The sequence below is a fragment of the Perca fluviatilis genome, chromosome 4 (assembly GCF_010015445.1).
Source record: "Perca fluviatilis chromosome 4, GENO_Pfluv_1.0, whole genome shotgun sequence".
Taxonomy (NCBI): domain Eukaryota; kingdom Metazoa; phylum Chordata; class Actinopteri; order Perciformes; family Percidae; genus Perca; species Perca fluviatilis.
The window spans coordinates 15,919,339-15,942,739 of NC_053115.1; the positions used below are offsets into that span (position 1 = coordinate 15,919,339).

The following is a 23,401-nucleotide window of genomic DNA, read 5'->3' on the forward strand; positions in this document are numbered from 1 at the left end:
GACATAGACAGTATATAAGATATATGACTGTCCCGTGCAACAGTTGGCGCTTGAACGTGACGTCAACGCCTGTATAAAAAGCGCCCTCTTTCTTCGTCACATCCTCTTTCCGTTGCTCTTCTCGCTTTGAGGTATGGAAACTTGGTTCACTGCGATCTGAATCCAATCTAATCATTAGGTTTTATAAATCATCCGCAGTCATTAATAGTTGTATTTGTATTGTTTTCACAGAACCTTCTCCACACGATGAGAGCCAAGGTAAGTTGGCCGGTCTATTTTCGCATTTTATATCCTCTTCCTGTTCCAGTCAATGCTGCTAGCTAAATGGCACCCCCTGCGCAGCTAGCTGCTTTATCTTGTCTATTGTTTGAAAATGTTTTTCTATGTATTTCTTTTCAGTCATTCTAACAATGCTAATAACCAATAACTTATTCTCTTAATAGAAGATGCGTGGAAAGTAGCGTAGCTAGATGCTGTTACAGAATGTCCCGCGTTGGTGCATTACGTTAACGTTAGCAATGGTAAACCTTCTGAGCTGAAGTAATGTTATCGGTTGTGTTTATGGCGAAAGGTCCACTTCTGATAGGTGACCATTGCTGTTGGGTTCATTAACATCACCGCTGTAGTCTGCGGTGCGGAGTCCTAGCAGTAGTTTCTCTGCATCATGACAAGCGTGCTCTCTAAATCAATAAGTAGGAAGGCACACCTAACCATTACGTACATTAATAAATGTTCTCTTGTCTTCTAGTGGAGGAAGAAGCGTATGCGCAGGTAAGCACTAATAAACGTTTGTTTGTACAGATCCATTGTAGATGACTAAGAATTTTTCTGTTGAGTGTAACAGAAAATTAAAGTGACTGAAACAGCCCAAGGTAGTCCTATCTCCATGTATGTAATCGCATTTAAAAATAATATAATCAACCCACTAGCAGTAATTAAATGCCTTTTGGAATTTTATATGCCAATGACAATAATGACAGTTTCTCATCCAACATTTTCATATTTGTTATAGCTATTATTGGCACAGTACACTTAAATAGTCTGTGCAGTCAGTGGTGCTCACAACTTTTGATACCTTTTTTGAAAATTCAAAGTATCTGCTATAAAATGTCAGTTAAGACATGTATGGACTGTAAATATTTGCAACATCACTTGCCATATTAATGGGTGAAATAATGGCTTGGTTACACTATTATTTTAAAATGGCTTTATTCTCTAGTCAGGTTTCCTCCACATGGCTTTGAAATTCAAACCATTCATCAATTTGAGGAGAATTTGTCCTAATGTTGCATAGGAAGCGTTCTTGTAGTAGTTTTGATGGCTTCAGTACTACAGCTATAGTGTGGGATGGTAAAATGCATAGCTATATTTGCTTAGTTGACCATCTCGAGACATTTGATCTGCGAACCAAAGGCAGGTTTAGGGATTCTGCACAGTACTGTATCAAGGGGAAGTATCTTTGTGAATACTGATAAATTTCCACTAGGATGATAAAAATTTGTCCCGATTCTGTTCTTTCACAATACATGGGTGCCAAAACTACAATTTTGATTTATTGCGATTTCCTTAACAAAAAATTGAATGGTACCCTTCTAGAAATATCGTGAGACATTTCTAAACTTTTTTTCTAAATAGGTACCTCACATGTCAGACTTCTCATTTGCTAAGAAGTACATAACATGTATTTTCTGATTAGTCTGTTTTGCTGGAAATGGATATTTAGTCGCATGGTACTGTTAAACAAATATTTGGGTGCCTCATTGGTAAAATTTCAATTCTAGGAAAATTAAAAATTGTTGCAAAAAATCACAATGCATGCAATTTTCTCTCCCACCCTTACCTTCAACTCAACCTCATGTCACTGGTTCCAGTTTATGGAACTGGCCATTAAACTAGTTTGATCTGTCCAGGTTTGTGCATTGTTAAAGGGCTGCGTTTTGTTTTCAACAGGCTGAAGCGTAAAAGGCGAAAGATGAGGCAGAGGTCAAAGTAAGCCCTCATCCCTGCCAGCTGAGATCCTGTCTGAGCCTCTCCAGATGACTGACGCACGTGGCTGAAGTGGAGCCTCCATCAGCGGAACAAAGCCCAAGTCCTGATTTCAGATGATGTGCATCTCATGGAGCCTGCTGTGAACGTCTGACTGGAAGAGGAAAAGACACTGGACAATCTCTCAACATCTGAACTACAGCGGCCTTGTTCACGGACCATAATACTTTGTTTTAACAACTGTCATGTGGTGGTGTATTGAACAATAAATGGAACACTTGTTTAAAATTTACCAGAAGTTGTAGCCTCTATTTTACTGATGCAACCGATTAGTCTAGGTTTTTGTTTATATTTATTTGCATGTATTGCACAGCATGGAGTGGTGTCTATCAGACTTGTACCAAGCTCTGGTTTTCTGACTCATGTCACTTGTGTTTCAGTCATTTTCATGTATGAAGAAATATGACCTAAATGGAGCTGGATACACAATATGTAAAATAGCTTTTAACAAACACTTAGTATTTGGGCCATAGATGGCCATTGACTGCTAACAATTTAGAATTAAACATTAATCCAGTGACCTTTGGCCCTTAAGTGACTCAACTATATAGGGCAGGTTATTTTTATTTTAAGGCATCAAAACACTTGCAGCTCAAATTCAAACTCTAATGTGCAGTACTGCATAGGACTAAACTGTCCAATAAAATGATTAACTCATCCAAGTACCATCCACAAAGTTCCTTGCTCTTCAGGTGTCAGGTTTATTTTGTTTGCCCGCTTTAAAAACCATTAACTTTTTTCTTCAATGGGCCTCCCCCCTTTTTTCCCCCCCCCCCCCCCCAAAAAACCCCTTTTATAATTTATTTTATTTTCTCATCCTTAATTTTTTTATTTTAATTTAAAAAACCCCCCCCCAGCAGCACAACCTCAAGTCTTGTGGAAAAGGTCAAGATTGTAACAAACCTGTTGAAAACCTCAGAAGCTCTCATTATACATAACTTCATCGTCCATCTGAGAGGAAAAGTATTCAAACTGAAACAGGGTCCTTCTGCTTTATCTTAATTTGAGTAAATAAGCATGCATTATATTGTTTTAGCGCCTGCACAGGTGGGCACAAAAAGCATGTATCTGTTATGCAGTATGTCTTGTGTGTGTGCATGAGTTTACTGTATATAAGATTGTGATACATAACAGGGAGTTGTTAGTGCTGTATTCAGATCCTTTACTTAAATTAGTAGCTGAAGTTAAAAAATACTCAATTATAGTAGAAGTCCTGCATTTAAAAATGTACTTCATCAGCAAAATGTACTTAAAGTACAAAAAGAAAATAACTCATTATGTAGGCAAATTGACCTCCAAATTCTAATCTCCAAAATAACTATAGTTATAATTAGTAGCTGTCAGATAAATGGAGTAAACTGTATTAGAAAGTACAATATTTGCCTCTGCAATGTAGTGAAGTAGGAGAAGTGGCATAAATGGAAATACTCAGGTGAAGTACAAGTATTTCAATTGTACCTAAACACAGTGCTTGAGTAAATTAATTGATTTACTTTCCAACAGCTGTCTCATTGAGAGCAAGGATTTTGTCATAAAAGGAGCACTGGTTGCCAATTGAAATGGTCAAGTATTATGAATATGTTTTTTATATAACGTTACCATCTAAATGAAAGTGATTATTTTCCATGTATTAAAACATTTGCATAATCTAGTGGTTTCCAAACTGGGAGGGTTGAAGGGTCACTGCAGGAAGGGAATACATGGAGTGCAACAAAAGTTACATTCAATTTATTTATTGTTAAATTGACCTTTTTTCACAGCAGAAAAGCCCAGCTGAAACTGATAACCTTAACGATAGCTCCATTCCATCAAGTGTCCCAGTAAACTATCTCAGTGAGTCAGCATGCACAATACCAGGACCTCTCCTATGCAACCATCAGTAATGGTTTTGAATACACCTGTGCTTTTCCTACTACAACATGTCCACCTGTCTGCCGTGAAAAAGGTCTATTTAGGGTGTTCAAATGGGAGCATGAGAGAAAAGAAAAAAAGTTGGGAACCAGAGAAGAGACACACAATCTCGGTGGATTATTTTAATTTCCAATTTTGAGTCTTGTGACACATCGCCAGGGGGCGCTTGGGGTCTGTCTTGACGCTGCACACTGAAGACGCCGTAGAAGAAGAGTTAGTATAGTAAACACAAGGATATGGCTGACGAGAGGGCTGGAGGTGAAGACAACATTAACGACAACATGGGGAACCAGTTACAGCTTTTACCAGGTAACAGTTAAACTCACAGAATGACTGGTCGGTCTGCTCGGTGATTCACCAGAAGTGCGTTTATTCCTTTCCCCCTGCTAACAGCTAGCTAACATTTCTTCACAACAGGCCACTGTCAGACATCACATCCTGACTGACACATTTTATGAACATCTTTTACTTTCTATAATTATTTTTTTTCCCATCAGATTGACTCATTAAGATGATAAAGTTGCAGCTGTAGTTTGGTTAGGAGACACTAACAGAGCTAATTAGCCTCACTGTGAGCCTCTTTGCTTGCTGTGCCATGGCAGACAACGAGGAAGAGGAGGAGGAAGATAACATGGAGACTGAAGACCGAGACAGTGAGGTAGCAGAGAAGCCCACCCTCATCACCTTTGACCCCAGTCTTCCCACATCACATTCTGTGAGTGATGCCACTCATGCTTTTTTTCTATAGATAATGACTCTTTACAGGTTTACTGCCATATTGTTACATGTGTCATTTTTTTTTTCTAATCTGTAAGAGAGCTGTATGGTTAGTTTTTGACAGCTGCTGTGGTTGTGTTGTGTTGACTCTGACCCCTGTGGTGGCAGTACCTGGGTTCAGACATGGAGGAGTTTCACGGCCGTACAGTCCACGATGAAGACAGCTGTCAGACCATCCCTGTGCTGCCACACACAGCTGTGATGCTGGTGCCAGGCCAGACGCTGCCTCTGCAGCTCTTCAGGCCGCAGGAGGTCAGTATGATGCGGAGCATCATCCAGAGAGACCGCACCTTTGCTGTGCTCGCACACAGGTAAGAAGCAATGCAAATAACTATGTAGCCACTCGCAATCATCACAGACTGGACAGATCTGATAAATAGAGAGTATTTATGTGTTTGGTGTATCAGTTAAAAGGTTTACTAGTCATGAGGAGTACGATTTAGACTAGGATAACTGTTGTATGATGTTTAATGACATTTGAAGAGCTTTTTTAAGTCTGAGAAAATAATCATGATGATATCATGAGGGTAGTCTTGCCTTGAGCTTGGAGACTTCAAATGTATAACAGAAAGCCTGTGTTATGAACAGGGTGCACGGAATTTGAAATCTGGGCCTTCACCAGGCTTGGTTGGAGGTTCTATTAAACATATACCATTAGGTTGCATGATGGGAAATGTAGGACCAGATTTTTTGGAGCTTGACACAAATGAAGGAGTAAAGTGAGGATATGTCTCTGCCCCTTTTCGATTTTGACCATTGTTTTTGTATGTCTGTTGTAAGTCCCCCAGCCTTATAGAAGTACAACACTAAATCACTGGAGTACCCTTTAGAATTATTTTTGGAGTTTAATTGAATTGGTTTTAACTGGAATTCTTTTACAGCAATGACACGGGTGAGCCGGATGCAGAGTTTGGGACAACAGCGGAAATCTATGCTTACCGAGAAGAGCAGGAATATGGCATTGAAACTGTCAAAGTGAAAGCTGTGGGGAGGCAGAGATTCAAGGTCCATGAGATAAGAACTCAGGCAGACGGGTAAGTTTTAATTGCTTCATAAACCATTAAACCAAAGGTTAGGGCTAAATGCATGTGTGCATTTGCACTCTGAATAAAGACATAAATGTGTCGTGGTCCTGTGAGCCCGTGGTTGTCTGCAGGAATCGGAGCACTGCAGGTTGTCATCATAATCATCTAGGCAGGGGTTGATTTCAAACAAGAAGCTGAATGTAATTATCTGTTATTGACCACCAATTGACCAACAATTTCCTCCAGATGTTCTTAGCCCATATAAACAAGGAAATCAAACTATTTGATTTGCTGTCAGTTCTTCAAAGAAGATGACATCACATCAGATATTAGTTTTCTTGCAGCCTATATTATAGTACGGTCAGGTATTTATTTTTTTAAATGACTCAAGTGGTGCTTTTTATAGTTCACAGCTAGAGGGCAGACTAACTATTCACAGTCATCTTTATAAAGTAAACCGAGAACATCATAGTCAGCTTGTATTTGTGGAGTTTCTACTGTAAATATACACATATGGGTTGCTGTACAAGATTTGTTTAAAGACGAGCTCATTGTGGTTGTGTTATAGTTTTCTGCTACATAGATTTTATTTAATTTTTAATCATCTGTGTGGGTGACGAGAAAATGCAAAGCCCGTTCTTTGTGCCTCCACTTGTTGGAGGGTGCAGTAAACAACGGAAGCATTTATGGAGAAAAGCTGCCTATTTAACTGTTGTGGTCATATATAGATCATGTGTACTTATATCCTCCACTGTTCAGGAAATCATGGAAGTTTACTGTCCATAAAACCGGGTCTTCATGCAGACATATTTCCCTCTTTCTTTAGTTGCTGTTGTGTAATGCACATGAATTGGTTACCATAATGCTGTCGACCTTTTCTTGTACTGCAAGTGACTGAATTGCTCTCTGAAATGACCTGTGATTGACCAAAGTCTCCCTTGCATGCTAGATTTCTCTAAAGCCTGAATACAGAGCCAAGAGGAGCTGCAGCAGTCTAGTTTTCTCTGAGACCACTTGAATTACAATATGCTGAAAGATTATGATTGAATGTTTGCCTAGCAACACCAACAATAAAATGCCTTTCACAGCTTTAAATAGAAATTAAACACCACATGTTGTCTTTTGACAGCATTGAACCGAATGCCATTTTAGGTGCGTGTTCTGGTTCATGGTTACACCTGAAGTAATTGTGTAATGTGACAAGATTTTGGGGAGTTGGCGGAAAGTTTTACGCTCATCACATAGGTGCAAGACTATCAGAAAACAGCGTCAGTGAAGAAAAGGTAGCGCCTCCACACTTACTCCAAGCTACAAACTATAATTACAACGTTTCAGTCCGACTTAGATCTTCATCAGGTCAAAATGTTTGAAAAATGGAAATATTTTGGGGAATAATAATTTTCTGCAGATATTTACTCTCAAGATAATATTGACAGAGATGAAATGGCCAGACAAGTAGAGGCCTCCACTGTTCATTTAACTCAGCTAGAAGGTCAAAATCTTCAACCATATTAGTTATTAGGGGTTTCATCTAAATGTATCAACCATCTAAACACTGGATTGTGAACACCCACTTTAATCAACTTTTCATGTAAAATGTGCCTTTAGTAACATTTACATTTGGATGTTGTAGCGACAGAAATTACAGACATTCCTGGGTGAGGAAGGCCCATGTCACTCTAACCTTATCACAGACATTAAGCTGAAAACAACACACACACACACACACACACACACACACACACACACACACACACACACACACACACACACACACACACACACACACACACACACACACACACACACACACACACACACACACACACACACACACACACACACACGCTCTTAGCCTGTAGTGTTACTGCCGCATCACCAGAAACCTTAAAGCTGTCACAGTAAACAACGGAAGCATTTATGGAGAAAAGCTGCCTATTTAACTGTTGTGGTCATATATAGATCATGTGTACTTATATCCTCCACTGTTCAGGAAATCATGGAAGTTTACTGTCCATAAAACAGAGTCTTCATGCAGACATATTTCCCTCTTTCTTTAGTTGCTGTTGTGTAATGCACATGAATTGGTTACCATAATGCTGTCGACCTTTTCTTGTACTGCAAGTGACTGAATTGCTCTCTGAAATGACCTGTGATTGACCAAAGTCTCCCTTGCATGCTAGATTTCTCTAAAGCCTGAATACAGAGCCAAGAGGAGCTGCAGCAGTCTAGTTTTCTCTGAGACCACTTGAATTACAATATGCTGAAAGATTATGATTGAATGTTTGCCTAGCAACACCAACAATAAAGTGCCTTTCACAGCTTTAAATAGAAATTAAACACCACATGTTGTCTTTTGACAGGATTGAACCGAATGCCATTTTAGGTGCGTGTTCTGGTTCATGGTTACACCTGAAGGTGTTTTTTTTATTTTTCATGTGGTGTTGCTAAGTAAATATTAGTTTGTCTGAGCTCCAGGGAGTTCATTGAATGTATCTCTTGCTTGAAGAGTTTGGAGGACTATTTCTTATTGCTGACAGAGAAAATTTACAGACAGCACCTTTTTATGATCATCTCAGATTTACAAACATCCTGTCATACACCTGATAGCATTCAGCCAGCACACCATTTGTTTAATCTGTTATTCATCTGGTCGGCTTCACTCTCCTTCTGCTGCTCTCTTTCACATTTCCCTTCTGTCTTTTTTCCCCACAACTTACAGTATGTTATTGTCTCCCCTTGTTTGACTCCACAGGATCAGACAAGCCAAAGTACAGATCCTTCCAGAACGAATCCTTCCAGATCCTCTCTCTGCCGTGCAGCTAACACCCCTCTCCAGGCTCCACATGCACCCCTCCTCCAAACCCCCAACTCAGAGCTGCAAACAGGCCCAGCACTGGTGGAATAACTACCAACAGGTCAGACACTCATACCCTAACAGTACATGTAATACACATGTGCAGCAATAACACACAACATATGCTGCTATTAAAATACTTTTTAGAATCACTTTATTGTCCTTCAAAAGGAAATTTGAGGTGGCTCACAGAGTAAGAAATAAGACTGCAACTACAACGATTAATTCCATTATTGATTTTCTCAATCGATTGATTGTTTGGTCTATAAAACATCAGAAAATAGTGACAAATGTCCAAATTGACTTATTCAAATGTCTGTTTTTGTCAGACTAACAGTCTAAAACCCAAAGATATTCAATTTACTATAATGCAAGACAAGGACAGAAAAAGCTGGAACAATCTATCATTTGTGTACTTTTGTTCTGGAGCTGTTTTTCTTATCTTAATGCTACAACATATAGTAATAATATTTTAGACCATATTGTGCTTTCAACCTTGTGGCACCATGGGGATTTCAACATATACATTTGTGCCCAGGATCATTGTCATATACAGTATGAGTATGATGTTTGGGTGTCCACATACATTTGGCCATGATGTGCATGTCTGTAATAGCAATGTGGGAAGGGAAGAGAAACGGTGCACTTTGGTAATCATTGTATAAAGATGAAAGGTGCCTCTGTTGTTCATCACAGAGGAAGTTTCACTGTGCCAGTCTGACGCCATGGCCACCCTGGGTCTACGCTCTCTACGACTCTGTGAGTACCGCAGCCCGTGTGCACTATTTGGAATTTCCTCCATAGATAAACATCACATAGGAGTGAATATAAACCACATTTTCTCTGCTTCCTGTGTCTCCCCTCACAGGAGTCGCTAATGAACAGAGTGAAGAAACAGCTCCATGAATGGGACGAGAATCTGAAGGATGACTCTCTCCCGACGAACGCCGTAGGTCAGCCTCTGTTCCGTGTGTTACAGATGGATAGCAGACACATGCGCACGTGCGTCTCTTTGTGCTTTCTTTCCCTCCTTCCTTTCATCCCTGTTTTTCCCTTCTGTCTGGTTTCTGTCAGACTTCTCCTACAGAGTGGCAGCCTGTCTGCCCATAGATGACGCTCTGCGGCTCCAGCTGCTGAAGATCGGCAGTGCCATTCAGAGACTTCGCTGTGAACTGGACATCATGGACCGGGTAAGGAAAGGCCACCACTAACCCTTCATTCCTGCCTAACCATCTCAGCATTTCTCCTCTGCCCCTGCAGCCATCATCTCCATCATGGTCTGATAAGATCTGGTGTTCCTACTTGTGTCATTGTGCACAGGCTGTCGATTCTTTCCTCTGATGTTCTTTGGTATATTTAATCATGCCTTCAGGGGCTGACAAATGTGTTATTGCTGCGATATTTTAGTCCAAAGTTGGCCTCTGCAGTCAAAACTGTTTAGAAATAATTTAGTGTAAGCAAAGATAGTTTAATTGTATTTCTAATAACAATGTATTTTAACAGATCTGTAGTAAACATGTAGTATTCATTAGCTGTTTGTCACGTAAAGACGTGCTGATGTTTATGTATGGATATTTACCAACAAAACCTCTTTCATTCAAACTGCAGATTTCTTTTCTTCAGTAGAATGGACCTTTAATAATATCTTAGCCGCGATCTTTTGGCGAAGTCATTCCATATTCCATCGGATCTGATGTAGGCGAGAATCGGACGGTCGAAGCAGTGTTCTTCCGTTCCTGAGTTTTGCTTTTGGTTTCGTTTCTCGTATCTAAAATCGCGATTTTACCATATGAAACATTCCATCTCATCATTTCGGTATTATTTCGTTCTTCCGATATCGTGTTTTCTCGCCATTGGTGATTGCTTCTGTTGTTCCAGGTATCCTTTATTTCGCATGGTGCGATATTTCATCAATAATGCTTATTTGTTTTGTGTTAGTCATCTGTCCATCGTTCGAATGTTCGATCCTTCATTCATATCTTCCATCCAGCCCACGAATGGAAGAACGATAGGTTCGATATCCATTTGTCCGCCCATTTGAACGTTCACGTTGAACATTATTCGGTACGCCCATCATAGTTTGCGATTTCCAGGTATCCGCCGAATCGTCGCGCCCTTAGGTTCGATCGAAATCGGTAGAAGTACTACGCCGTTCCAGCCCCGTTAGTTTTGGCCGTTCGCGTAATATATCGTCCGCCCTCGCTGTCATCGCCATATGTTGCGTTATTCCCATTAATGCGCCGTCGTCGTCGGTTGAAGTTCCTGGAAGCGATATTTGTTGAGGTGAAACGGTATCGAATCCGTCCTTCCATTTTAGTCGGTATTGTTCATCCTTCCAGCAGCGTCCACTTCCGAACCACTATTCCGGTTTTCGAGATGATCATCCGCTGGTTTAAAATCCGTATCTTCCGACCGTTCAGCCATTCCGAAATGTTCGCGAAAGCGATATGTTCCCGAATTTCCAGATCCAGTTCGATCCTTTGGTTACGGAATATTCAAACATCGAAGCGAAGAATCTGGCCTTTGCATGAACATGAAGCCACCATACCGGTATTGTTGGTAAAGAAGAAACATTACGATCTGAGTTTGATCGATAGGTTATCCTTCCGATGTTCCATATCCCATCGGTTCTTCCGTCGATGCTTCCAGTCATTACCATCCTTAACGATCCAGTTCCGTCCGGATGTTGATGTTCGAGCGGTATGGATTTCCAGAGTCGCCAGTCGGATAGCGCTTCCATCCGCAACCAGAGTCCCGGTATTACGCCCGGAACGCCAGCCCGCCCAGAAATGATCCCCAGTTTGATGATGCCAGTGAGCCGAAACCACGTTAATTTTGTATAATGCCGTTTATCGACAATTATAACGCAGCAGGTGCGGTTTGTTACCATTTTGAGTTGTTATCCGAAGTCCGGTTTCCACTCGTTCAATGATGGCTGGATCCGCTTTGATGGAATGGCTTAATTTGCTTCCGAACGACGCAGTTGGAATATATTTTCTCCAGCGACCAAATCGGTTCTCGTTCGCCGGATCACGCCACCAGTCTGTTGTCCCAGAAACCCTTCTGCGTCAGCACGACGGCACAACATTGTTCCGTCCTGAAGGTTCATCAAGCGCTTCCAGTTCTCTTTGTTGAGTTTGGAGTATGGGAAACGCAGCGTCTTAAAGAATTTTGCCTTTTGAATTATCTTCGGTAATGGGTTCAATTTAGGAATATGAATAAGTCAAATGTTCGCGAATATTGCTTCGTCCATGTTCATGGAATTGATAGCCCCGTGCACGATCTTCACGCCATGAAGCGCCTGAATGGCATCACCAGCCGGAGAAGAGGAGTTTCGAGAATTCTCCGTAGGATTGAAAACAATGTCGATCCGCCCATGGCGCCGTCCCCAAACAAGTCGCTCGTTCAATTCCGGCCCAGCGTTTTGGTTTAGCGCACCAGGAAACGCCAACTCCGGTTTTGTCTCATCCTGGCGGGCCCGCCTGCCACTTCGTATTGGGCTGTAAATTACTACTTGAGAAACTGACTCAAAAGTTGAGAACAACATTATCCATCCCAAGTCTCAGCTTTGTAGTTTCTGTTTTGTTTTTCCATAATTGCACTTTACACTTAGTTTACATTATACACATTTTATACACAGAATCCACCTTGACACACAGTATGTGGTATCTTTGGAAACCCTGCTTGTGATATTTAGGCATTTGGGCTCCCTTTTATACCATTTATGGAATCACTCATCAGTTTCTGGCTGTTTTGTTCTTTCTTTAAAATGGACCACTCTGATCTTTTGTTTTTGGCTTAACTGTTTTAACTGAAGTCATAATCACTGCTGATGACATATCCCACCTGCCTCTTCCTGCAGCTTGTCTCTGTACGGCCCCATGGCTGCATACGTCAACCCTCACGGTTACGTCCATGAAACCCTGACTGTCTACAAAGCAAACAACCTCAACCTGGTCGGCAGGCCATCCACACTGCACAGCTGGTTTCCAGGGTAACTTTGCTATATACTCATGGCATTTAGATCGTACTCCTCCCTCGGACTAGTAAATGATGCAACGCATAACACACACACACACACACACACACACACACACACACACACACACACACACACACACACACACAGTGAATAAATTGAATCAGATCTCTCACTTTCAGTGTTTTCATAAATTCATTTTTATAAATGTGATACATACTGCTGCTCTGACCCATTGCACCAGGGGTCTTAAACATGCTTTTATACCATATTTGCTCTAACTGTCTTGTGGTGCTGTCAAGTGCCCTAAATTAGAAGCCATTGGCCTTTCTGAGTGGCATCATAATCAGTAATTTCAATTTTGTTTTATCAATGGGCCATGTCTTGTTAGTGATCTAATGAGCGAGCATTTGGTGCGACAGTGGCAAGGAAAAACTTCCTTTTAACAGGCAGAGACCTCAGGCAGTGTCAGGAGTGTCGGCTACAGATTTTTGGTTCTTTAATTTGTGAGCTTTGAGAGGCTGTGAAATACTGGTACTGTTACAAGGCTAAGCTAACCTGGGCTCATAAAACAACAAAGGAACACAGCAACTAAAAGCTAACCTAGCTCGTAACATTAATGGTATTGGTCTCCTTGCCCAGCGTGATGATCTTAATGTGAGAATGAGACCTGTACATGCCTGGATTAGTATATACTTTTCCACCTAAGAGGGGTTGTGCTGTGTTAAACTGACTCACACAGCTGCTGTTTCAATTCGCCGGGCCTGCTTGCTTCAGTGACCACGCTGTCTTGAGCGACCTCCACTCCGGGTCTACTTTTCAGCGTCCTTTGTCGGATTCAGAACTCGCCGTGCTGCTCCTTTCTGAATCGACCTCCTGAATGAATCTCCTCTCTGCTGTTTGGCCTGGGTTAAATCAGCATCACACACACGCCCCCTCATGTGTCATGTCTGTACTGGCCATGTCCATCAGCTAACCACGCCCACTTCTCTAAAGACACTAGACTGATATCATAACATCACACTGTGTCATAACACAAAGACCACATTAAGAATTTGTAACTTTATTTATTTTTATATATATATATATATATATATATATATATATATATATAACAACTACATTTTTCCATAAACAATTATACTGTACATAGTTCTTGATCAGTAATAATGAAAACAATAAAATACTTGATTTAAAGGAATATTCCACTGAAAATCTATGTTTTGAGTATTAAAGAGATATTTTGCTGATTTAAATCCAGCTCTGTGTCATGGCCGTGTGGGCAGATGAACGGTGTGTGGCCGCAGCGCATGGAGCTCCCAGCTGAGCAGAGCAGCGGAGGTCTGCAGAGATCCACCGGGTGACGATTTCAGCTGTTCCAAGCTCCATGAGCTCCATGGAGGAAAGCTAAACACACGCCGTTCATCTAAACACACTACCCACACAAAGATTACACTGAGCTGGATCAAAATCTCTCTGGTCTCTGTCCTGTCACAAATTCTTGGTTGGTTTGGGGTTGAACAACCACAACAAGTTTACCAACTCATCCACTGATTCGGACCAGAGCAAATGAACTATAGGTTTGAATAAACTCAAACTCAAAATGCATTAAAATATCCTCTAGAAACTTCTCAAGCCACTCCTGCAGCATAACCTACTACTCCACTGACCAGACCTGTGTGTTCACTATGTCCCAAACACTATTTCCACGTCACGCTGAGAAGTTTCTATGAACATCTTGATGCTTGATAATGAGGCTTGCCATTGGAGTTCCCTGTAATCGCTGTGAATCCAAGCTGAATACAGTTGCCATCGTCCACGAAAGAGCCTCAAACTTTTTAGAGCTTTTTTTTTAAGAGATTTCGATCCTCGAGTATTTGATATGCAAAAGATAGATTTCTAAGTGTTTAATCCATTTAAAGACTTAAACATTTCATTTTAAAGTCCCCCTCCACTCAAAAATGTGTTTTTACAACTGCTTCTCTAATGTTGTCTAAAGTTAATGAGCTTCACTGTGCAGAATGATGTGATGCAGAGTTAGACACTAGAAGGCTGTTTCCATTTCCATCTGTTTCTCTGTGCTCACCTTAAATCTGAGTGGAAGACGTGGATATGTGACATCCCAATCGTAATCCAACATGCAATTTACACAAGTGTGACTAGGAAACTTGAAACCTCCAGAGCACATACACTAAGAATTGGCTTTTCAGGGAAGTAGGAGACATTTTGTGTCCAGTAGTTCAACTTTTGAAGTTAAGAATATTTGCATATTCATAGATTCTGGATTTTGCAACGAAAGCAGTAGATGTTATTTTAAGATTCTTTTTAAATGTGGAAAAACTGCATCTTTATTCCAAGCAGATTCTATTTATTTTATATCTTAAAACATGATAGAGGGGGATCTTTAATAAAATGTCCTCTTCCTTTGCCTTTAGGTACGCCTGGACAATTGCTCAGTGCCGAACCTGCGGGTCTCATATGGGTTGGAAGTTCACAGCCACCAAGAAGGACTTGACTCCAGCTCGTTTCTGGGGTCTGACCCGTTCAGCTATGCTCCCTCGTATCCCCCAGGACAAGGGGGAGGAGGGGAGACAGGGCTCCCGCCTCTTCTGCCTGTGAAGTTGAACTATTATTTATCGTAAAAAAAAAACAACAACAAAAAAACTGCTAACCCCCCAAGCCTGGATGTTCATGCACTCTCTGGCTGCGATTATCTCTAGTAATCAATGCATCACACAGCGCCTGTCACCCTTAGCAGTAAATCCATCATATTAGTGGAAAGGTCAGTAGGCCTTTAAATGGCGCTCCTAGAGCAAATTAGAACGGAATAGAGGTAGTGATTGTTCTTAAAGGTTTTTGAGATGTAAAAGCAGCAGTGAGACAACTAAGTGCATTGTGAGAAAGTGATGAAGAAATAGAGAATAACAGATTGAACAGATTGTTTCCATGACAGGGCTGACCTGCACCCTCGGTAGCTGCAGACACACAAACACAAAAGCTATGCTTAATGCATAATTTCCCTTCAACTCCTTTCCTCTGTATGATGGAGAGTTTCATTGCATGCAGCTGAGATAGCAATATTGTTGGTCACATACTTTAATCTGTTGTAAAACCAACCAGTTAATATGAATTATCTTAGCATTCAGATCCTTTTGTGGGTTTCTCAGATATGTTTTTCTCATTTCAGCTGCCGTAAGGTAAGTGGAGGGAATGAAAGGGCACTTGTGTGTAGATCTGTTACTATAGGGGATATTTTGAATCTTGGAATTAGATGTATTTTTGTATGCAGAAAGATTGAAAAGTAATTTAACATAGTCATCCATGTGTGCTTTTTATTATCACATCAGTTTTTTTATGCAATAAACAAAAACTGAGGTGACAATAACCACAATGTGTAATATACTGGTGTATATTGATATGTGCTATAACTGGTGTCGGTTTTGTATTCAACGAAGGTTCATTGTCCTGCCAGATGATGTGCTTCAAAAAACAAACAAGTGGAAATTAGAGATGTCCTGGTGTCTAATGGAGGACTGTTTTTTTTTTTCTATAAAGGTTCAAGCTAATTAACACACAGAGCGAGAGAATCTTTTACACATCTTCTTTTAGTTTGTTCATGTGTGGCATGTTAAAATGGTGTGCCTACACCCCAGCTCAGTGTCTTTTGATGAGTTTGATGAATTAGTGAACCACAGATGTCAATAAAAAGGTTGTAAGTGATGAAGAGATAAGATTTACATAATTCAACGTTTTTTTTTGTGGTTTGTACTTTCGCAGTTTTCTGGATTTTACTTCTTGCGATTTTGTTGCAAGGTGCTGGCTCTTGTTTGTATAAATGTAGCTGTAAATAAGAGGCAGTTATAGCATTTTTTGTGCAATATAAATGGTGTTATACTGTTTGTAAGGCTGACTCTTATCTCGCATATATCTTCATGTCACAGGGAATTGTTTCAAAATAATCTTTTCATTAGTAAGTCATTAATCGCAATAAGAAATCCTCTAGATTGTGAAGAGGTTTTGTTGAATTAAATGTTTGGATATTTTCTTGAAGGAAGAAGATTTATACTACTCTCTCATGTCTGTAGGATAAATATTTAGCTACCACCAGCAGCTGGTTAGCTTAGCATAGAACACTGACTGGAAACAGATAAACAGCTAGCCTGGTTCTGTCCAAAGGTAACACAATTTACCTACAAGCACCATTACATTTTATTAATCACATATCTTGTTTGTTTAATTCATGGAAAAGCCGTGAGTTAAAAAAAAATTGTAAGAAAGATAATTTGTGATTTTACAGAGGTTATTGGCTATTTCCTGGATGTGGAGATTCCTGTTCCCAGTTTTCACTTTTTTTTTTTTTTTTTTTTTTTTAAATTAAATAAATGAGGCATTTTTAAACACCGCCAGGCTAGCTGCCTCCATGTGTTTCCAGTCATTATGCTAAGCTAAGCTTACCAGCTGCTGACTGTATCTTGATAGCCTATTTACCGTGCAGCTATGAGAGTGGTATTTTGATCTTGACACATAGGCTTAATCCTCGGCATTAAAGCAAATTTGTGTAGAAATATGGTCATAACTGTTCTTTAAAGGGTGATGGTTTTTTTATTTGAAAATGATTACATGTTATTCTTATGGTCTATATATAAGCACCATGTCATGGGTGTACAGTTCTGAGTTGTGTGACATATCACTTGAGGCAATTTAGCAGACTTTACTCAGCTCCCCTCTGCAGCCACAAAAGGCTTTTTTCACATATCCAGTCATATTCCCCAAGACCTGGAAACAGACTTTAATATGTCAAATCGGTGGAGTTCCCCTTTAAGAATCAGAAAATGTAAACTTCCTCAGAAATGTGACGCATTTATTTTGATTACATTCACATTTTAAAACTTAGACTTCTTATCATATCATTTTAAAACAAAGGTTTTCACCCTGAAAATACCAGGTAAAAATCTTAAATCGCGTGTTACGCCTATTTAAATTCTGTCATGTCGCTGATTCAGTGTTCGCAGGCTGTCAGACTTTCATTCACCCCCAACAATAAAATAGATAGCCTACTTCACTGAAGAAATCGATGGCATTGTTCTGAAAACAGCTTTTTCTTGTTTTTTTCATTGATATTCAGTGTACCACAAAGTAAAATAAACATGCAGTTATCCTGTGACTGTTTCCTAACTTACATGTCTCAGAAAGACGTGTGTGTGTGTGTGTGTGTGTGTGTGTGTGTGTGTGTGTGTGTGTGTGTGTGTGTGTGTGTGTGTGTGTGTGTGTGTGTGTGTGTGTGTGTGTGTGTGTGTGTGTGTGTGTGTGTGTGTGTGTGTGTGTGTGTGTGTGTGTGTGTGTGTGTGTGTGTCCCTTTTGCTTGATAAAATAACATTCACAATGAATCAGTTATCAAAAGGATTGGTTTTTGTATGCTTACATTTATTGGGTATTTAAACCTTGAAATAACAATATGAGTACAAATACAATGTAACTTGATATACTAATGTAACAATTTACCTTCTGAAATACAATAAGTAACACTTTGGATCCTGCACTTGTTTGATCAAGTTTTCCTCTGGGAATCGACATAGGACACAGAACAAGGTGAGATGAGCGAAACAGAATTATTTGCATTAGTAGTTGACCTGTCTGCTCACTGCTTTACATCTCATCAGGAGTTGTCATACAGATACAGTACAAATTAAATGGCTGTTAATCCATTTAGATTGATAAAGGTAGATTGAAGATGCTTGTTTTATAGATTATTATGTTCATCGGCATATCAAAGAACACGGGAAAGACTTAAAGGTGATGTGACCTCAAGGGTCTGATGAGGAAATGGTTTAAAAGAAGCACAACTGGCTGTGTTTATGGCCTCTCTCTCTGTTTGGTCGAGACAAGAGTAAATAATGGCAGTGGACAACGCAGACTTTCAAATCAGCAGTTTAGAAGCAACAACATTTTATTTTGTTATTTCTTACTTTTAAGTCAATTAGGGGGAGAAACTAACTCACTGACACTCAGTTGTGACACTTTTTTTAGGCACACTTGTACAGTGTAATGCAATCCAATGCAACTGCTCTGCCATAACATTTACATTTATAATGCCTATAATGTTGATATATGTTGGTGATGCTGATGCCTATATGAGTGAGGGTGTTGTACTCATAGACAGTATATAAGAATGGACCAACAGACCCCGTTGCTCTGGACGGAGACCAGTGAAGGATATTAGAAGCACTTTTCCGGTGAGCGCTGAGCGTTACTGCGCAGGCTCCAACTGAGAGAGACGACGTAATTGTGAAGTGAGCAACGTGTCTGAAAGTTGTAAGTCTTCTGCTAGCTGTGCCAAGAGAAATCTCAATCATTCTGAATCTTGCAGAGACGGAGAGTGTAGGTATATGTAAGGAGATAACATAGGCACAGGCTAATTATTGCTAACTGAAATGCTAGTTAACATTAGTAATTAAACTTAAACAGCTAATGTAAGCCGAAACTGCCTGCGAGCTTCTCCTGTACTATACGGTAATTCCTCTACTATGCGACAGTAAGTCGCGTGGTTATGACACAATCGTTAGCCTATTTTTACAAAAACATCTACTACGGAGCCATAACGTGAGGTACAAGGTAATGGAGCCTTTTATACATTTTCGTGTTTCTTTAGAAATAAACAATGGACAAATAGTCTTTAAACGCTTCAGATGTAAAGTTATTTGCTGTCAAAGTGACGTCAAAATGAATGGCAGTCAATGGGATGCTAACGAGAATTGATATTGTTGTAGCATCAAAATGGCGCCATAGGAGGTTTGAGTTCTGAAGCGAAGCTTACCCCCTTGGTTGTACTGCTGCACAGAGGGGTTCCTTATTTCCTGAACCCCTCATGTATGTTAATAGGGAGGACAATATATGAGGTCTGGTACAACACCACCTTTAACTATGACCTTATTGCTGAAACATGCGTACATTTTTTTGCACGCTCATTTACATACCACCTATGTGGTTCATATCCAAAATGTTTACCTCAACCTTCCACTGTTGCACATTCCCAATACCACACAGGCAACAGACGCTAATGAACGGTTATCAGTCTGGTCTAATGATGGAGCATTTGTTTCCTAATTGTCCAAAAATAATAGCTGAAAAGAAATGACGGCTTTGTACTTATATGACTATATGTGAAAAATAAATGGACCACGTTCCCTGTCTGTGTATCATGTGCATGTGTGACATTCTTTTAGGCTGTGTCAGTCTTTTGGTATGCTGCTCCTTAAATGTGAAAATCCCTGACCAGCAGATCATGCACATACCATGTTAAGACATACAACTGGCTAATATCTGTACATTACATACTTTAATAAATGGAAAAACAAATTCTTGAATATTATGATCATAATTAGGTTCTTACTTTGTAATTAGTGGATTGAAAATATGTACTTATACACAAGTAAAAAGACAAAGCAGTTGTGAGAATATAACTTGATTCCACACTTGCTTTCTGTTGGTTATAGCCTGAACAATATTTCACAAACACAGTCACTCAGTGTTTGATTTTAAAACAGTTATTCACCACAAAGAACATTTAAGTGACAAATGTATCTCACAGTCTCTAAATACAGCCTTTTTGAAAGCAGGCACATATTGCATTTCATTATTTAAACAATGTGTTTGTATTTCTTCTTCATGAAAACAGTTGCTCTTGCTTTCTGTCTTTGTAATAGCTTCCTTTTTGGTAAATAAAGTTATATATACAGTAGGCTATACGTAATCCCTTAAGGTATCTGAGTTTAACTCAAAGGACTGTGGTGTATTGCGATACTGTAGTATAATGAAGGATATTTTAGTCAATATTCCATCAAATACCAGTGTTTCCACAAAATAACAATACATGATTATTATGTTCTTCTTTATCCTTCACAGCATTATCTGAAATTCAATCACTGAATCTGCCTGAAAAAGCAAAAGTGTTCATGAAGTCCAAATCCAGCTTCTATTAAATGTGAGGAATGTTTTTTATGTCACATCAATACTGTCACAGTCATGACAATGTGATGAAATTATGTTCTTTACAGAGTCCACACTGATTCTTTGTTTTCCCAAAAGGGCACTGGCCCTACAGTCCAACAAAACAACAATTGCTTTTGTCATCTGTCAACATCCAACTACATGTGGAGCGCAGTTCTCACTCATGGCCACCCATTCCAGGTTTGCTTTTGGCGAATGCTTCCATGACATAGACTGGGCCAACCACATAGAAACCCACATACTTATCTCCCTCAGGCAGCTCCGCGAGGCGTACCGAAAGGCTTTTCCGTTTCCAAATTATAACGTATTGCCCTCATTTGGACTCAGAGACATTTTTGAAGCTAATGTACAACGTACTGACCAGCGTCTTCTCTTCATTGATTGAATCCTTACCTTCGTTTCGCCGCTGGCACAGCAGCGTCACCAGCCTCTTGGGAAACTGACCGCTGAACAGAAGGTAAATGCAGGGATTCGCGCAGCTGTTCAGACTGGCCAGCAACATCAGGATGGTGAAAGTCGCAGCTGGAATGATAGTGGAAAGCGTCATGTGTTTTCAAAGAAGTGTCCTTTGCCACCTCTGAATATGGCTTCTGTGCGTAAATGAGCACTTCTCGGATAGCTTGCACGTATTTAGAAAGTAAACCAAAATGAAATATCCTACACTATACAATACACTAAAATGATTACAAAAAAATTAACCACATCAAACTGACCACAAGCAAGGAATACCTTCTGACTTACTTTCTTTCGGCGCATTTGTGTCCCAGGCGGACCAAAGCTGGACGGTGAAGAAGGGAGCCCAGCAGACAATATAAACCAGCACGATGACCACCGTCATCTTCAGCGTCTTCACCCTGGCCTTGGACATTCTGGCCACACCACTGGCTCTGGATGGCAGAGGGAGACCCACGTTGCCCTGCTGAGTCTTTTGGTACAAGTTGATCTGGATGGCTCGGAAGATGCGCACTTGGCAAACAACAACTGTAATAACAGGTAAAATAAAAATGACCAGCGTGGTCCAGGTTATGTAAGTCTGCAGCCCCCACGGCTGGACGAATGTGGCCCAGCAGTCAAACACACCAGGTGAAACCTCGACCTGTGAGAAAATGAAAACCTGTGGCAAGCTGCAAAGCAGAGAAATCCCCCACGCCATGCACACAGGGATGTTAAGTCTGGTGCTTGTCCGCTGGAACTTCACCATCGGGTTGCAGACAGCTTGGTATCTGTCAACTGTCATCACCACGATCATGTAAGTGGATGAAAACATCCCGACAACTTGAAGGTACTTCACCAGGCGGCACACCAGGTCTGGTCCGACAAACCTGTCTGTGATGTCCCACACGAGCTGCGGGCACACCTGGAAGAAAGCGACCACCAGATCCGCCAGGCACAGGTGGAAGACGAAGACGCGCATCCTGGATATCTGTTTGCGCTTTCTCCAGAGGACGATCAGCAGGGAGGTGTTGAGGATGGCGGCGCTAATGAAGATGACACTGAGAAGCGAGATCTCCAGCGTGGCCAGACTTTCATCTCTCGCCGCGTCCTCCGTATCCACAAAGTTACTGTCATTCAGAGGACACATTGTGTTTGGTCGTCTCTCCAACTGGCCGACAAACAGACAGGTGGGGGGTAAAAGGACGCGCAGTCTAAGACTCGTAATTTTTTCAGAACACAATCAATCTGAAAATCTTAATTAGGACCGAGTAGGCTATGTCATGTAAGCTAATAACTAAAGATTTTAACACTTTCATTACCTATTAAATTAAAACAGTAGCCTAACCATCGTCTCTCAACATCCCAGCATAAGCAAGTTTGCACTTGTATAACCAGTGACATATTGAATCTTTTCAGCAAGGCATTTAAAAAAAAGTTTTTCTACCTACCTTTACAGATTTTTTTTTTTTTTAAATAGTGCCGGAGGTGAATTGATACTGTTTGTGGTCGAGCTCAGGTTGGAAATCATCCCTAAAGAGGAGGTTGGTCTTCCTGCTGTGCCCTTGTGTTTCATGTGAGGATGAAACTGGGTGGAGCTCACATTCATTAAGTAGCCTACCCGAGTCCTGTGATTCTTTACAGGTACTAAAAAATGAAGCCTGTAGGCTATGTGCTCATTGTGTTTGTGCACATAATGGAATTCTTATACAGGTGATATAAGCTTCAGAACATCTAATAAATACACGTTTTGATGACTGTTTATCAGTAGTTTTATCAGGTTTGGTAAGACTTTTATCATACCCTTAATTATAGCCAAGGTTGCTTAATACAAACATAGGATATAATAAGAATATTTTGTGTTTAATCGCGTTTAATATGTTGATTAACAGTGGTGAAAATAAATACAGAGGTATTATCAGCAAAATAATCAAAAGTAAATTTTATTATTACTTTATTATATTGGATTAATATTACTGACTAAACGTGTAAGTTTATAGAAGTGGAGATCATTTTGACCACTTCATGTAGGCCCTACTGCAGATTTATCTTAACATTTTATCTTATTCTATATGACTACCACATGTTTTTTATGTACAATCTTCGTATGCAGAGTTGTAAATGAAGTAAAAGCACAGTAGCCTATGGCCTGCTGGAGTAAAGTAGTATAAAATGAAAATGCTCACATAAAGTACAACTACCTTAAAAGTAAATTTATTTTATGAAATATTTATTTTAAGATTGTAATTAATTTTCTTATATCTCTATGGCTCTGCTTTTCTTGTTTCGCTTCGTTTGTAACAGACAGAAAAAAAAAGTCCAAGGCACGAAAAATCCTCTGTGAGACCGAAACGTCATCATGCTTCT

General features: G+C 40.2%; 2 protein-coding genes and 1 long non-coding RNA gene across 3 annotated transcripts; 2 read left to right on the forward strand and 1 right to left on the reverse strand.

The window, feature by feature from the left end:
• The first annotated feature begins 46 nt into the window (after nt 1-46).
• On the forward strand, nt 47-2,278 carry LOC120557201. Its single transcript, XR_005638940.1, has 4 exons — nt 47-131; nt 232-258; nt 749-771; nt 1,951-2,278. It is a non-coding gene; the product is annotated as an uncharacterized LOC120557201 (long non-coding RNA).
• A 1,704-nt stretch (nt 2,279-3,982) lies between these two features.
• crbn (cereblon) lies at nt 3,983-17,759 on the forward strand. The gene is made up of 10 exons (XM_039796379.1): nt 3,983-4,266; nt 4,560-4,672; nt 4,843-5,045; nt 5,616-5,768; nt 8,515-8,677; nt 9,313-9,375; nt 9,485-9,569; nt 9,691-9,816; nt 12,454-12,610; nt 15,031-17,759. Exons 1-10 carry the CDS (start codon nt 4,194-4,196, stop codon nt 15,212-15,214), a joined length of 1,320 nt encoding a protein of 439 aa, XP_039652313.1. The 5' UTR covers nt 3,983-4,193; the 3' UTR covers nt 15,215-17,759.
• Nucleotides 17,760-20,498: 2,739 nt separating this feature from the next.
• Nucleotides 20,499-22,570, reverse strand: LOC120557741 (vasopressin V2 receptor-like). Its single transcript, XM_039798329.1, has 3 exons — nt 22,486-22,570; nt 21,344-22,205; nt 20,499-21,124 (listed from the first exon to the last, which is right to left on the reverse strand). Exons 2-3 carry the CDS (start codon nt 22,182-22,184, stop codon nt 20,916-20,918), a joined length of 1,050 nt encoding a protein of 349 aa, XP_039654263.1. The 5' UTR covers nt 22,185-22,205; nt 22,486-22,570; the 3' UTR covers nt 20,499-20,915.
• Between the last annotated feature and the right edge of the window lie 831 nt (nt 22,571-23,401).

What these genes read in the sequence shown, in the direction of transcription:
- LOC120557741 (XM_039798329.1), bottom strand. Translation starts at nt 22,184, where the DNA reads ATGTGTCCTCTGAATGACAGTAACTTTGTGGATACGGAGGACGCGGCG. An exon ending in CACAAATGCGCCGAAAGAAA is followed by an intron (nt 21,125 to 21,343) that starts GTAAGTCAGAAG and finishes CTATCATTCCAG; the next exon opens with CTGCGACTTTCACCATCCTG.
- crbn (XM_039796379.1), top strand. Translation starts at nt 4,194, where the DNA reads ATGGCTGACGAGAGGGCTGGAGGTGAAGACAACATTAACGACAACATG. An exon ending in CCAGTTACAGCTTTTACCAG is followed by an intron (nt 4,267 to 4,559) that starts GTAACAGTTAAA and finishes GTGCCATGGCAG; the next exon opens with ACAACGAGGAAGAGGAGGAG. An exon ending in ATAAGAACTCAGGCAGACGG is followed by an intron (nt 5,769 to 8,514) that starts GTAAGTTTTAAT and finishes TTGACTCCACAG; the next exon opens with GATCAGACAAGCCAAAGTAC.